The 16738-nt window shown below is 37.2% G+C and overlaps 1 protein-coding gene across 1 annotated transcript; it reads left to right on the forward strand.

Annotated features, from left to right (window-relative positions):
• The first annotated feature begins 12692 nt into the window (after window positions 1-12692).
• On the forward strand, window positions 12693-16440 carry LOC103419005 (polycomb group protein FIE2-like). The gene is given in 13 exon segments (NM_001328830.1): window positions 12693-12901; window positions 13364-13429; window positions 13575-13697; window positions 13874-13954; window positions 14038-14130; window positions 14290-14365; window positions 14527-14606; window positions 14681-14752; window positions 15181-15240; window positions 15638-15734; window positions 15899-15962; window positions 16059-16118; window positions 16259-16440. Coding segments are annotated over 13 exon segments (1116 nt in total). The 5' UTR covers window positions 12693-12721; the 3' UTR covers window positions 16323-16440.
• The last annotated feature ends 298 nt before the right edge of the window (window positions 16441-16738 follow it).

Consider the following 16738-nt stretch of genomic DNA (forward strand, 5'->3'; position numbering starts at 1 on the left):
ATACCGAACTCCTTAAACAACTTCAACCAGAGATTTAAAGCCACCGGACAATGAAGAAATAGATGGTCAACAGACTCTAAACTTTTCTTGCATAAAATGCACCAATCAAGTTGTAGACATGAGCTAGGTTGCCATTTTTGGAGCATGTCACAAGTGTTAATTTTCCCATGAGCCACTAACCAGGTAAAGACTTTCACTTTATTAGGAACTTTAGATTTCCAAACCAGGCCATAAGCTTGAAATACCTTATCAACATAGCTTTTAAGAAGATAATTGCAACAAGATTAAACAGAGAAGCTTCTTGAAGAATCAAGTATTCAATTTCTTGCATCAACCCTTGAAGGGTGTATGCGAACCTGATCTAAACCTGTCAAGAAAGATGACAATTCGTCTAATTCCACATCATGTAAATTCCTTCAAAACCCAAAGTCCCAATTCAAAGAATGTTCAACAATACTAGCAACATTAGAAATACTCTTGTTATGAAATTTGGATAACTTGAACAACCTAGGAAATGAGACTTGTAAAGATCTTTCGCCCAGCCAAATGTTTTCCCAAAATCTAATTTGATCTCCTTTACCAAGAACAAAACGTCAACACTCCAGAAAAGAACTATACCCTTTGGAAATATCCTTCCAAGGACTTCTACTTATTACAAACTGAACTATCTTGGAATCTCAACCATTGTCACTAAGACCATAATTGCTTCTAATCACTTTATGCTAGATAGAATCACTTTCGATGAAAACGTCATAACCATTTAGCTAACAAAGCTTTGTTTATTACCAATATATTGCCAATACCTAAACCTCATTCCTCTTTCGGTTTTGAAACTGTCTCCCAATTAATGAGTTGATCTTTCTTATCTTCACCAACACCAACCCATAAGAATTTCCGCATTAAGCTTTCCAGATTCCTGACTACTCCTTTAGGAATCTTGAACAAAGATAGAAAATAAATTGGTAAACTTCCTAACACTGATTGAATTAAAGTTAATCTTCCCCTCTTGAAAGAAAGGCACATTTCTAGCTCTGCAATCTCTTTTCGACTTTTTCCACAATCGGGTTCCAGAAGGAGATAGCTCTGGGATTACCTCCTAAAGGAAGACTCAAATACTTGACAGGCCAAGAGCATACGTTGCATCCCCACAAACCAGCCAATTTCTCTAATTTTTCTTCCTCTGCATTAATACCCATTAAAGAGCATTTGCCCTTATTCAACTTCAATCCGTAGATAGAACAAAAACAATCAATTGCTGATAAAAGATTAGTCCAACCTTGCTCACTGCCAAATAGAAAGAAAAAAAAGTGTCATCGACAAATTGCAAGTGAGTAACTTCCATACCCTCATTACCATCACACAACCCCTCAATCAATCCATCCTCGATGGCTCTTCCCAGTAATGTACTGAGGATGTCTACTACAATATTAAACAATAAGGCGAAAGAGAATTGCCTTGTCCAAGTCCTCTTGACTCTCCAAACTTTCCCCTTGGTCGGCCATTTATTATGATGGAAAAGTTGGTAGATTCCAAGCAGCCCAATATCCATTTTCTCCACCTATCACCAAACCCTTTTATTTCCAACACATTAACTAAGAAATCCCAATCAATGTGATCATAAGCTTTTTCAAAATCAATTTTGAACACAAGACCTTCCTTCTTTTTCACCCTTGTTTCCTCAACCACTTCGTTGGCCACTAGAATTGTACCAAGAATCTGCCTTCCTTTCACAAAAGCTTATTCAGCCTGTGAGATTGTGCCACTAATTACCTCCTTTAGTCTAGAGGCCAACACTTTTGACAAAATCTTGTATAAACTCATTGTCAAGCTTATAGGCCTATAATCGGCAACACTAATTGAATTTGCTTTCTTTGGTATGAGACAGATGTATGTTTCATTTATGACTGCGTTAATGATTCCGCTGCTATAAAATTCATTGAAAACCCTCACAGTATCTGATTTTACCACCTTCCAATGTTACTGAAATAATTCCACAGTAAAACCATCAAGACTTGGTGATTTAACATCCCCACAATCAAACGCTGCCTTTTTTATTTCCTCTTCTTCAAAAGCCCTCTCCAGCCATATTGCTTCCCCTTCCCTGATTGGACTCCAGTCAATGCCTTCTAAACCCCACCTCACCTTCAAATTTCTGGAATAAAGTTTTTCAAAGAATTGAATCAATTCTTGTTCGATGACTTCAATATCTTCCACAATTCCTCCCTCTTCCAGCTCCAATTATCAATAAAATTCTTTTTCCTTCTCCCGTTTGCAATTTTGTGAAAGAAATTAGTGTTATTGTCTCATTTTTGAGCCCATTCAACTTTGGCTCTAATTCTCCAATGACTTTCCTCTTCAAATAACAACTCATCAAGTATTGCCCGTATACCATCTTTTTCCAGTTTCAAGAAGAGATCCAAGACCCTTCCTCATCTCCATTGCATCAAGCTCCAATAGTTTAGCCTCCACTTGCTTCTTTTCTTGGCCAACATTGCCAAAAACTTCCTTGCTCTACTCTTTTACTTTAGGTTTCAAGTCTTTAAGCTTCCTCATGAACTTGAACCCATCCCTAAAAGACAGATGGTCAAACCAAGAATTCTTGAATTTGAAAGGTGTAGGTCCCCACTTTACAAAACTTGTATCCAATTCAATTGGGCAATGATCTGAAGTTAACCAGGTAGTAGCTCTCTGCGAGAGTTAGGAAAGCACGCTTCCCACTCATTTGTGAATAGAAACCTATCAAGCCTTTGACATACCACATCTGCACTTTCTCTCATATTTGACATGTAAATTCTGCATTAAATAAATTAGGATCTCTAAGGTTTATTTCCAAAATAAAATTATTGAACACCCTCATACTTCTTATAAATCTACTGCTATTGGATTTTTCTGACACAAACCATTCCACATTAAAGTCTCTTGTATGACAGCATCTAGGTCCAAATAAGCCAAACAATCCAGCTAGCTCTTCCCAAAAATTGTTTCTTTCCCTCGCTTTGTTAGGGCCGTAAACCCCCGAAAGCCACCAATCTAAGCCATCGGAAGCCTTTATTTTGATTGAAACAAAAAACTAACCTACCATAGATTCCAAAACTGAGATACAATTGGTATTCCACAAAACAAGAATTCCCCCAGACCTTCCTAAAAGAAGGCAACGACAGCCATTCTATGTAACGAAACCTCCAGATGCTTCCAACAAGTCTTCTGCAAATTTTAGTTTTTTTTTCTTGTAAAACGACAATGTTTTGTCAGCCCCGCTATTTATAATCTGCTCTTTAACCACTCTTCTTTTATTTCTCCTCCCTAGCCCTCTGACATTCCAAGAAAATATCTTCATTTTAGAGGATTAACCCCCAAATCACTTCTAACTTTTTTCTTCTGGTACATGATTAAGGTAGACCCACTTCCAGATTCCTTTTTCTTGTTAACAATTTTGCCTGTAATTTATTTTTATTTTTATTTTTGTAACAAGTTCCTTTTCAAAGGAATTAGTGGTATATTTAGTTTCGACAAAAACTTCCCCATATGCTCCAGATTTTGCTCATAATCACCAATATCGTTTGGAACCTGACACAGAAGGCTTGAAGGTCACACTTAAATACTTTGGTCCCTTCTTGGCATCTGCTCCTAACACCTGACAGGCCCCTATCCCAATGTCCGGGGAATATCGAGATGGTCACGTGTTGGCCGACACCCAAGGGTGACATAAGCCATTTAATGAATGCATATGTTGAGAACATGTGAAATATGCATGTAAATTTCGCGCAAACTACGCAATGTAATATTCCCACATAAACCTTATAAAATAATATAATAGTATTCAACTACTAACAATGATAATGAAAGTGATGATGCATGATATATTTAGAGCATACATCTTATTCAAAATACAAGCAGAAGGTGCGATTACAATGATGTCAAAGCAAAAAGGATGGCACGATGGCACTGATAGGGGAATGCCTCGTAGCTCGGATCGTAAGCCTCATTCCTATGTCCTGAGAGGGCGCAAAACAAATATGAGTGGACCAAGTTGATATATAAGTATTACAAACATAGTTATTCAATAACGTACTAACTCCCAAAGTTTATGAAAACTAATAGCATAATATGTGATAGGTTTTCCGAAAACCCTAGCATGCCATAAAACTTTCGTAAAACATATATCGTATATAGTGTGCTAAATAGTGGTATCAGTATCGCCCGAAAGCATATAGAACACTTCATTTGCCCGAAGGCCATAATTCAAAACACTTCACATATCAGTCAACCGTAGGCTCCTACAACACCCACCCGAAGGCATATATAGTATCAATCACTCGAAGGCTCCTACAACACCCACATATATAGTATTAATCGCATGTAGGTTTCTACAACTCCCACCCGAAGACATATATAATATCAATCGCCCGTAGGCTCCTACAACACCCACCCGAAGGCATATATGGTAACAATCGCTAGTAAGCTCCTACAGCACCCACCCGAAGGCATATATAGTAACCACTAGATAAGCCCAAAATCATTAAATATAATCTTTCCAACATAAGTACATATATTTCAAAGCATCTTTATAGTATATAGTCGTCCATCATATATACTACAAAGAGTGTAAAAACATGTTCATAAATAGTATATAGTCATCCATTATATATACAACAAAGAACATAAATTTGATAAAGTATGGTATTCCAAAATATTCTCAATAAAGCATGACAAATCATAAAATGTAAATCTAATTTACTCATAAAACGTAACCATTAAATCATGTTTTTCATGTATGCATTTCTACTATTAAAACATGCATTTTAAAAGGGGTCCACTCATTTATACTCCGTCGTCGATGAACCGTGCGAAATAGGAATGACAAAATCGTCGCTAATAGTCGCACCTAAGCACATAAAGAGTCCAATTAATAAAACTCTATCATAACGATTGAATTTCGGGAAACAGACGTCATAAATGGATTTAGGACGTCGAAAAACATTAAAGGGGACATCGGGTACCCCCACGCGCCGCCGCAAGGTGGCGGCTCCGACGGCTATGCGCTGCCATGGGTCATTGGAAAAGTTATTGGCGAGGCGTGTGCTCCACGCACCGGCACCGGCAACCTCTCACGTGTGCCCACGCGCAGGCCTATATGCGGCTGAGTTCGTGGGTTATCTGGGTTGGGCGGGATTAAGCAGAGGCAATTAGGCCTGGGCTCCATAACTGGGCCAAGTTCTATGGCCGAAAGGCTTGGGCTGGGTTTGGAATGGATTTGGAGTTTGGGCTTTGGGGTTTTGGGTTGAGTCCAATGGGTCACAGATATAGGTTTCAGGGTTTCAGGGTTTTGGGTTTGGGGTTTAACGGGCCAAAGGCCCGTGGTTACACGGCCCTAGGACCTTAGTTTAAAAAGGCTTTGGGCTTGGAAGCTCGGCCTGATGCTCTGGGCTAGAGGACCCGGTTAGGGCCTCGGGTCAAGTATGACCCATTTTCGCCGAATAGGGAGACCGCAGCTTACCGAGCCTCGATCGACGCCAATTCATAACCCTAAGGTACAATCTAACTACCAAAATGAAGATAGAGACTAAAGGGAGAGTTTCATACCTTCGTGGTCTCTCCTTGTGGCCAAAAAGTTGGTTTGAAGCCGTCGGACTTGCGAAGATAGTGGGGTGGCCTTTAGGTATCTCAGTGCTCCATAGAGGAAAAGGGAGATAGAGAGAGAGAGAGAGATAGAAGGTTCACTCAATGGTGGTGGTGTCATGGTCCTTTGAGTGTGCAAGTGAGTGTGTGTGCTGCCGTGAAGGAGAAAGGGGAGAGGGGTTTAAGAGAGAAAGCTGAGAGAGAGAATGTCTCGGGGAAAGAAGAGAGAATAAGAGAAAATGAGATGGGAGACTGCCACGTGGCAGGCAGAAAGAGGATGGGAATTTGGAAGAAATCCAAAAAGGGAAACCTGATTGGGTAAGTGATAAAGACAAAATTGTCATTTCATACTTCCGTAAATACTACAAAATACACAATTCAGGACGGGGTTTTACAACACCAACCTTTTTCCCTTCTTAGAAATCCCCCTATAACCCCTTTTATCTAAGACAGTCATCCTCTCATTCTTCTCTTCAGGAATAAGCTTACCATCTACACAAGGATTGCAAAAGGCAGAAATATCGACAATCTTATTGAGAGAAGCATCCTCTTCGTTAAAAGACTCACCACAGAACCTTCCAACCAATCATCCCTTTTAACAATATTTTCAGCATCACAAGAAAAATATGATTCCTCCTCTTCTTCTGACTTTGTAGACTCAAAATGTTCAATAAGAGCCCGAACCCGATCAAAATCCCCATTCTTATTCTCAACCTCCAAAGGAAGACTTTGTAACATCTCATCCCCAAAATCAAACTCCTCTTTTGTGATATTCAAATCATTTAAGACCTTAATGGGATCAACTAGACCCATCTCTCATTTTTCTCATGTAGAAGCTTTTTTTTCCATATAAAACGTACAAATCTTTAGCCAGCTCCTTAACATCCTAAGACAATGATGAAGCACCATGTTGAGAAACATTATAATCTATTTGCTTTTTTAATCTTATCTTTTGCAGAGACCCAAATTAAGAAGGACTCGCAAAATTGAATCTCTCTGCAGACAATTTTGATGGCCCAAATCTCTTAAAAAAAGAATCGGATAAAGAAGTCCAATTAGAGTATGCTTCTTTAATAAAAGCAGACCCATTGTCACTCTGACGAGAAGGCATAGAAGTTGGCAAGAAAATACCTTGTTGATGAATAAAGGAGTGCAAAGGCCCAACGGGAAAAGGCCCAACTAACTCTTTATAAGATTCAGCCTTCTATCTCCTAGTCCCACCAGAAGTTTCATTAATATCAACCTCATTAAAAAGAAATCCACTTACCACCAAAGACTTATCACTTTCCAGAGACTTTAAAAACCCATTTTTTGTAGAAGACTTAAGACTGACCTTCTCTGTATGTTGGAATTATCCCCAATTAATCATTCTCAAGAAATTTCCCCATCCACCAAAGGCTCATTGTCCAATAGCACCCATTCCTTTCTTCGAGAATCTATAATAATTTGACGATCAAGCTCCCTATTTTGAGAATAGTCAGGTATCCGTATATTCCATGCTGACTTTTGAACTGTCTCTTTGGCTGGACTTGCCGGAGAAATGTGTCCAATCACCCTCTGCAAATTTCGATCATCATTCTCAGGCCTTCGGAAATACTTAGAATTCAAAGATTCTCCACGCTTGAAAACTAGAGGTTTAGGTCTTCTTGTTGGCAAGAGTTGTCTGATTTTAACTCTAAAAGTGGGATTTCCATCAACAACATTAACAAACTCTGGTATGAGACCAGTAAAATTATGTTGAATTTTTAACCTTGCTTCAAACAGATAAACCAAATTTTGCAGTTCTACGATCAACTTCCACTAAACCACCGCAAGCTTCACCAATCTTTTGAAACCAAAAGTTAGTTCCGAGATGAGGCGATAATCCCTCAACAACAATCCAGCCACCATAACTCATTGCATTTCGGTCATCCGCTTTTAGGCCTTGCCACCATCCAAACAACAACACATCTGGATACTCACTCATAGTAAAAAAAAAAAAAAAAACCCAATTATGCAATCTTCATTGCTTCATCTGAATTCTGGTAAACAAATAAAGCTTATGGCATTGAAAATGAGACAAACGAATCTCCCTTCCAAGCAAATTCAGAAGTGTTTTCTCCACCTATTTCCAAGGCTGATGCACCAGTTGTCTCTCACAAACAATCACGCACCCCCATTTAAAATCTTCCAGAGGATTGCTTCTCTTATTCTAGTTGTTCTCTACCCATAATTTCAATGTCTCGTTCAAATTAAGATAAATTCACTTGAAAGTTTTCCCTTTAGAGCTGCATCTTTAAATGAAATCTGAGGGACAACTCTCGACTTACTTCTCTATGGTTCCCTTGACACCTCCAACAAATTCATATTCACCTAAGAAGAACTACAACGAAATTTCTCCACTTTCTTTCCCCCGCACAGAATTTCAGATAAAATTCAACCCACCTCTTCCAACCAAAAAAATTAATCCTTTTGGGAACAATAATGTTCCTTACAAAACCATCTGGCTCATTTTTGGAAATACTTAAGAAGTCCCCATTTTTGTTGTTGAAACTTTCCACCCAAAACTGTAACTGTGCCTTCTGTATTGTCTAAAAAACCTATGACCCTTTGATTCTAACGCTGCCTTCAACTGGATTATGAGCCAGGAAACACAACCCAAGTCAAAAGAAATCTGGTAACCCTTGAGTCTGGTCCTCTATGTTAGTCTCACCCTTTCTCCAAAAGATTCATCTTTCACTTGTAGAATAAAAACCTTTTGTTCAACGTTGAAATCTCAAGATAAATGTCTGTATCTCTTTCTCCCACCGAAAGATCATGCTTTGGTTCACTCTTTCTCACCCTTCTCTGTCTCATCTCTAACTTTCTCTCTCTCAACATTATTATTCTAAAAGGATCTTGCTTTGTTTTTGTGACATTTTCATACTTCTGTTAGTCTTTCCGTCAGGAGTTCAGTTAACTTAACTGTTGATGTGACTCATTGATTGAATGATGATTGTGCATCTACATGGCATTATGGCTGTAAATGGACAATTTAAAAATAAAAAATAAACAACATAAAAAATTAAAAAATTAAAAATATTTTTCGCGCAGGCTTGGCTACCATTCTAGCCCTGCCCACATTATCTTTATACAATTGCTTGAGTAGGGCAACTCCCTCAATACCATATTCCACCAACTTTCTCAAGTCGGCCCTACACACAGAATCACCAACAAGTCCGGGCTCCCGGCCGACAAACCACCGTCCATAGAACCCTTTGTCCCCGACTTAACCTATTCAGTTTTTCCTTCCCCAAACCTTTTTTCAAGGTTTTCACCAACACCACCGCCCAAACCCTCAAAACCTTCCTCTAAAACCTTACAAACCCTTCATGGCAAAAGTTGCAGTTGCCAGCGCCGAGCCACCGCATCCAGAAAAAGATGCAATTGCAGTAGCGTGCATTCTTGGAGGTTTTATTGGTACATGGTATTACGTAGACGGGTTTCAAGCCCATGAGCCTATAACCATATGTTGTGATAATCAAGTAGCATGAGAGGTAGCCAATAATCCAATACAATATGAGCGGATTAAACATGTTGAAGTGGATCGACATTTTATCAAGGAGAAGCTAGATGTTCAGTTAGTAGACATTCATATCGTGGGGTAGAACATATGCATATGTTTGAATACATGTCCGCAAAAGTGTTTTTTGACTCACTTGACAAGTTGGGCTTAGGAGGGATCTACGCACCAACTTGCAGGTAAGTGTTGGCATGAGTCAATGTACCATAAGGATTTGATGTATGTTGGCGCCAGTCAATGTATCATAGGGACTCAATATATGCTAGCTTGAGTCAATGTACCTAAAATAAAGATTCCATGTTCTCATAATACGGATTCAATGTATCAGACATTCTTGTACTTATATATATATATATATATATATATTAATTAGGAACATTCTGTGAGCAATATGGTCTACCACCTATAACTCCTTCCAATCTCAAAAAGAAATCAACTACCTTCAATAGATCAAAGATCTCTAAACCACGGACCAACTACTCCAAATATCGTAAAGGCAAGTATGCCAAACCAAACCCATTTTATGAAAATCCCAAACAGAAGAGATGGAAAGGAAAGAGAAAATCCTCTGGAAAATTCCACTCTAAAGACAATAGTCATAAGGGAAAATGCTACAAATGTGGCAAAGAAGGACATTACGCTAATAAGTGTAATGTTAAGAAAATCATAAGCCAGTTGAAAATTTCTGAGGAAGAGAAACTTCAACTGATCCAAACCTTAGAACTCCAGGATACTGACAATAGTCTTTCATCTGAAGATGATCTTGGTTCTACCTCATCATCCTCATATCAATCTGCTTCTAATAAGCACTCTACTTCTAACATCAAGCTCGGATGTCTCGATGCTTGTTGTAAAAATATATCAGTACTAACTAAACAAGAAAAACAAGAAGAATTACTCTTAGAGCTAATAAGCAATGTTGAGGACACTGAACTGAAAAGGTTCTACCTCAAAAAACTTAAAAATTTAGTCTCTCAAGAAGAAGTAGGCACTAGCCAATCTCAAATTCAGAAACCTCAAATCTCTCTTAGTTCTACACTAGCAAAGTTTAATAAGACTAAGAAAGAAATCACGGTCAGTGACCTCCAAAAAGAAATTAATCAAATTAAAGAAGAAATTAAGCTTTTGAAATCTGATAACCACAACATTCGCACACAACTCACTAGAGCCAATACTCCTCCAAAAGAAGAACTATTTAGTTCCTCCTCTTCCAGTAGTCACCATGAATCAGAATCTGATACACACTCAGAACACTTAGTTCTGAATCTTCTTCACAAAATTAGAATCCAAAAATGGTATTCTAAAGTAACAATAGTAATTGAAGATTTTCGTTTCGAAACAATCGCATTGATTGATTCAGGCGCAGACTTGAATTGTATTCAAGAAGGCCTAATTCCCACTAGGTATTTCCACAAATCAAAGGAAATCCTTAGTGCTGCTAATGAGTCTCCAATGGAAATCAAATATGAACTTCCTAAAGCACATGTCTGCCAAAGTGAAGTTTGTTTCAAAACACCTTTCGTTCTAATTAAGAACTTATCTGACCTTGTCATATTAGGATTACCCTTTATAGCACTCCTCTATCCTTTTAAAACACATCACAATAGGATTACCTCAAAAGTCTTAGGACAGAAAGTCACTTTTGAGTTCTGTCTGGAAACAGATCTCAAAAAACTTAGACATCTCCAGAAGGATAGCACTTCGCGATATATATATGTATATATATATATATATATATATATATATATATATAATTGCTTGAGCTGGGCAACTCCCCCAATACCCATTTCTACCAACATTCTCAAGTTAGCCCCACGCCAAGAATCACTAACAAGTCTGAGCTTCTGGCCAACAAACCACTGTCCATAGAACCCTTTGTTGCTAACTCAACCTATTCAGCATCTCCTCCCTCGAATCCTTTTTCATGGTTTTCACCAACACCACCACCAAAACCTTTAAAACTTGGCAACCATCCACAACAAAAGTTGCAGTTGCCAAGGCAGAGCCGCCATCGCTGGGAAAAGTCGTTGCAACATCGTGCATTCTTGGAGGTTTATTGGGACATGGTATGACAGAGATAGGTTTCAAGCCTAATGAGCCTATGCTTTTATGTTGTGATAATCAAGCAGCACGAGAGATAGCCAATAATCTGGTACAATATGATCGGAATAAACATGTCGAAGTGGATCTTCATTTTATGAAGAAGAAGTTGGATATTCGTTAGCAAACATTCCATACATAAGGACAAAACAACAACATATGTTTTAATACATGTGTTGTCCACAAAAGTGTTTCATGACTCACTTGACAAGTTAGGCTTAAGAGACATCTACAGACCATCTTGAGGGTGAGTGTTGGCATGAGTCAATGTATGTTGGCGCGAGTCACTGTACAATAGGGATTGATGTATGCTAACTTGAGTCAATGTCCCTAGAATAGATATTCAATGTTCTCATAAACAGTAAAGGGACATTGTGTTGCAGTGCTTGAATCCAAATGCAAAAATCATGAGTTACACGAGGTGTGAAGCATAAGAGGCGTGTGAGTGATAAAAAAATTGAACCAGAAAACAAACACTGCAACAAAGCGTCTAAATCCGATAAAACCAGAATCAGAAAACAGGCATTGCAATGCAATGTCTGAATCCATATTAACCTATTCCAAAATATAAAAAAAATATGAGAATGGGGTGTCATTTAAAGTGGGTGTCAGCTATAATGATAGATTTTGTAATTTTTGTTTATCTTAAATGCATTTTAAGTATCACAATACATAATTGACCTATTTACAATTAATATAAATATTATTGATATATTATTAATATTGTAACTTTTTATTGATTCTTTACCAAATCACCCTTTAAATCTACATAAAATATTTTTTTTTCTTTCTAAACAAATAGTATTATTTACAGGTGAGGGAGTGGCTAAGCCTCACAATGTGCTAACAATAATGTGGAATCGAACTTAAGATCTCTCATTTACTAAATGACACATAAAATAACTATTAATTTATTCAATTTGACGGTACTTGGAAATTTAGAAATTACTTTACCCTATATTTGGATGAAGAAATTTAAGATTACCAAAGAATTTTAAAATGACAGTAATTGAAATAACGAGATTTTATTTTCTAGAATTTGTGAATTTTCTTATTTGGTTAACCTAAAAAAACAATAGAATTAAATATGGAATTTGTTATTTTTAAATTCTCAATCATAAAAATTGGGAAATGACACATATTTACATGGAATTTAAACTTGGGAATTGGAGGTTCCAAATTCCAAGTTTTTTTCTATGCAAAAATTCTAAATTTCTATGTTTATGAAGTCAAACAAAGGAATTTGTGCATGTCAATTTGTAAATTCTGACTTTTATTCAAATTCCAAGTTTATTTCCCTCGTCTAGACATAATGTTAAATCACTTTTCTTTTGATAATTATTAACTTTCTGGTAAATAATTAAAGCTAGAACTATTACACGATGTAGTCTTTGTCCTGTTTAAACAGAAATTCCGTTGTTTGGGAAGAGGTTAGGTCTCTCGGTATCCTGCGCCGCAGACATGGCGGCAAAGTTCGCTTTAGGGTCGGAACCGGTGGTGGGTTCGCTCGCACCCTCAAAGAAGAAAGAGTACAGAGTCACCAACAGGCTCCAAGAGGGCAAGCGGCCCCTATACGCCATCGTTTTCAACTTCATCGACTCTCGCTACTTCAACGTCTTCGCCACAGTCGGTGGCAATCGGGTTCGTTACTCTTCCGTTCTAATTCCGGGATTGTTAGTTGGATTTTCCTGCGTTTTCTCTGCAACCAAACTTGGGTTTTATACTTTTATGGCTGAAAATTTAGTAAATTTTTGAGTTTCTTGTAATTTGGTTTACTGGGTTTTGTTAGATTGAATGGATTAGTAATTTATTTGTACATGATCGTTAAGTTAGTGTTCTGGGAATCCGAGTAAAACAAAACAAGGCATCATCTTTAACATTAACAGCATTGGATTACAATGCGGCTTGGTAGTGGTGAATTATGGTTGTTCTGAGCTGGTAGTGTGTGGTTCATTACTCCGTTTTCAAATAAACAACGTGAATTTGTTCCCCGAAGTGTTCATTTGCGTAAAAAAATTTATCCGAGAGAGACAAAATGCAAGGTTCTCTTTCCACTATTTGTTTTGAAGTTTTGTGATTGTTATATTGTTCTTTTTGTTTCAGGTGACTGTATACCAATGCCTAGAAGGGGGTGTGATCGCTGTGTTGCAGTCCTACATTGATGAAGATGTAAGTAAAGACAGCCATCATTCCATCATTGATCAAATGGATTAGTGTTCTTTTCTCGGTCATTTATCAAACAGTTAAGCATCCATTTGTTAATGTTTAGAACTTTTTGCGGATATGTGATTTTCATGTGCTTTGTATAGATCAGAAGGATGAGTCTTTTTACACTGTGAGCTGGGCATGCAATAGTGATGGATCCCCATTGCTTGTGGCTGGAGGAATTAATGGTATAATGCGTGTCATCGATTGTGGCAGTGAGAAGATAGACAAGGTATCTTAGTACTCCTGTACATTATAATGGTGCTTTTAACTATACTTAGCATACAATTAGGATGAAAGTGTACATCTGAAATCTTTGAAATTTTAAAAGTGCTTGAGTGGCCATGAAAATAGAGGATTTTCTTTCTTTGCATCTTTTTTCTCCCTAAAGTACTCATCTATGTGCAGAGTTTTGTTGGCCATGGGGACTCAATAAATGAGATCAGGACGCAACCGTTGAAGTCATCACTTGTGGTGTCAGCAAGCAAAGTGAACATGATAACCTTTTCCTTTTCTCTTCTTTTAAGATGTTGTTTGTTGTTTATTTTATTAGTAATCTTAGAAATTTCCAGGATGAGTCAGTTCGGCTATGGAATGTTCAGACTGGAATATGCATTTTGATATTTGCTGGAGCAGGGGGTCACCGCAATGAAGTCCTAAGTGTGGTAAGCATATCAGATGGGGAGTTATATCCCGCCACCTTTCCATGAAATCTTTTAAAATATAAATTTATTGTTTTCTTTTTTCTTTTTGTTGTGAAGTTTTGATAAATGAAAACGACTGAGAGCTAATCATGTTTACCTTGTTCTTCATGGTTTTGATAGGACTTTCATCCTTCTGACATATATCGTATTGCGAGTTGTGGCATGGACAACACTGTTAAGATCTGGTCAATGAAAGGTAGGACTTCATGGTTTTGCTCCATATGACAATTTACATAATTTGATTTGGTAAACCATAGTTATGTAACTATATGGCATGGATCACAATGGTTAGTTCTAATTTCTTATGAAAACAAGTGTTATTTCTAATTTATTTTCTTATACATTGCTTTGTTTTAGAGTTCTGGACATATGTAGAGAAATCTTTCACATGGACAGATCTTCCGTCAAAATTTCCTACAAAATATGTGCAATTTCCTGTAAGTACCTGTTCTTTGTGTTACAGATTAGCATTTTCATTCTCCTGTTATCTGAGATTACTTTAACCTTTCAGGTATTCATAGCTTCCATTCATACAAACTATGTTGACTGTAATAGGTGGCTTGGTGATTTTCTCCTCTCAAAGGTGAATCACAATTTCATCCCTATTTTCATTCTTTTCCGTATAAAATCTGAAGGTTATTTGGAAATGGAAAATGTAAACATTGTATAGGATGCAAAATCTTTATATGTCAAATCGTTTGTTTCGTTTACTAATTGGCAAAAACTTAAATCAGCACAATCACCTGGTTCGAATGAGTTAATGAGAAACACATCAATTCTGGAAAAGTTGATTTATCTGTTTGTGGCATCAACCTCTGCATAGCTTATTGGATCACCTAAAAGCAAGATTTAGTTTAATAGCTGTTTAGAATAACATGCATGGAGTGATAAATTGTGTCTATATATTAATATTAACAAATAAATTTCAAATATGAGTAGCTTGAATTGCTTTTAGATGCCTGTTGTAGCTGAATTCCTTAGATTCTCTAATGATTACATTAATATTTCCAGAGTGTTGACAATGAAATTGTGCTGTGGGAACCGAAAATGAAGGAACAGTCTCCTGGGGAGGTTAGAACTTCTTGCTCCTCTTGTTTTTAAATGTTAAGGGCCAATTGGTAACATTTTTGTTTTCTGTGTTTTCCTTTTAATTAAAGAAATAGAGGAAATGTATAGAAGACAGAGAGGAGGTCAGAAAGGTGAGGAAGAAATGAGGTGGAATATATAAAACACACACTAAACACTAAAGCATTCTAAAACGAAATAGTCTTTTCTTCAACTCTATCATCTGGCTACTCACTTTCCTTTATTTTTCTAATTAAAAACAAAAAAGTTACCAAGAAATCCCCACTTTTCTTAGTCTTTTTTGTCTGTTCCATGAATTATTGCTGATTTTAGTTGACTCTGTAGAATTCCAGTTATTTACTTTATGGTGGCCTAAAATGTTATTTGGCTGCTTTCTGGTTAGGGTACTGTTGACATCCTTCAAAAATATCCGGTTCCAGAGTGTGATATTTGGTTCATCAAGTTTTCCTGTGATTTCCACTACAATGCAGCTGCTATAGGTACTGCAAACTGCACAAGGAATTTCTTAAACAGTTGTAATTGCACCGGTTGATATAATTCTTCATTCTTTCAAAATCTAAGGGACCATGTAACTTTAGATGTTCCAACTGTTGCACAACTACATGTCAGACGTCTTAGCGCTCAATTGTTTTCTGTCTTGCAGGGAATAGAGAGGGAAAGATTTTCATTTGGGAACTACAATCCAGCCCTCCTGTTCTTATTGCAAAGTTAGTTCGGGTTTCTGTTTACCAAAACTACATGCTGAAGAAAGTTGTAACTTTGAAATGTAAACCACTAATGATAACCCTGCACCGTATTTTCAGGTTGTTACATCCTCAATCAAAATCTCCGATTAGGCAAACTGCTACGTCTTTTGATGGAAGGTAATTCATGCATAGTTTATTTCTCATTGTTTTAACTTTGTACTATCTTTTATTTGACATTATTCTTTATATGATCTTGTAATTGCCATATCCCGCGATAATGAGAAAGTGTTTCCTCGTTGCATTATTCTATATTGCAGCACCATTCTAAGCTGCTGTGAGGACGGAACTATTTGGCGTTGGGATGCTATGGAAAGTTGTTAAAGCTCATCCAAGTTGGTTTGTTGCCACTACTCCAGAAAAATGCTTATCGCAGTTCGATTGGGATTAGCTTTGGTTGATTGTGGTAATGCATTTGGTGGCATTCATGATAGAGCAACGCTAGTGATATGTAATATGTGACCGAAATTTAGAGCACGAACAAGCATACTTTGACGAACCTTTACTCTAGCATAGTTGTTGTGTAACTTATGCGAGGTAAGACAAATGTTTACAAGGTGTTTGTAACTCGAGTGGCTAAGAATATTTAATGCTGAAGACAAGTTCGAGTCATTGCCAAACAATATGGCTTTTATCAATGGAAAAACACATATCGGACCAAATTAACTTGAAAGTTTTAACGAAAAGTCTATGGTATTATTCACTTTAACAAAAAATTATATTTTTACACTACAAAGTCA

The sequence above is a fragment of the Malus domestica genome, chromosome 11, assembly GCF_042453785.1.
Source record: "Malus domestica chromosome 11, GDT2T_hap1".
NCBI lineage: Eukaryota > Viridiplantae > Streptophyta > Magnoliopsida > Rosales > Rosaceae > Malus > Malus domestica.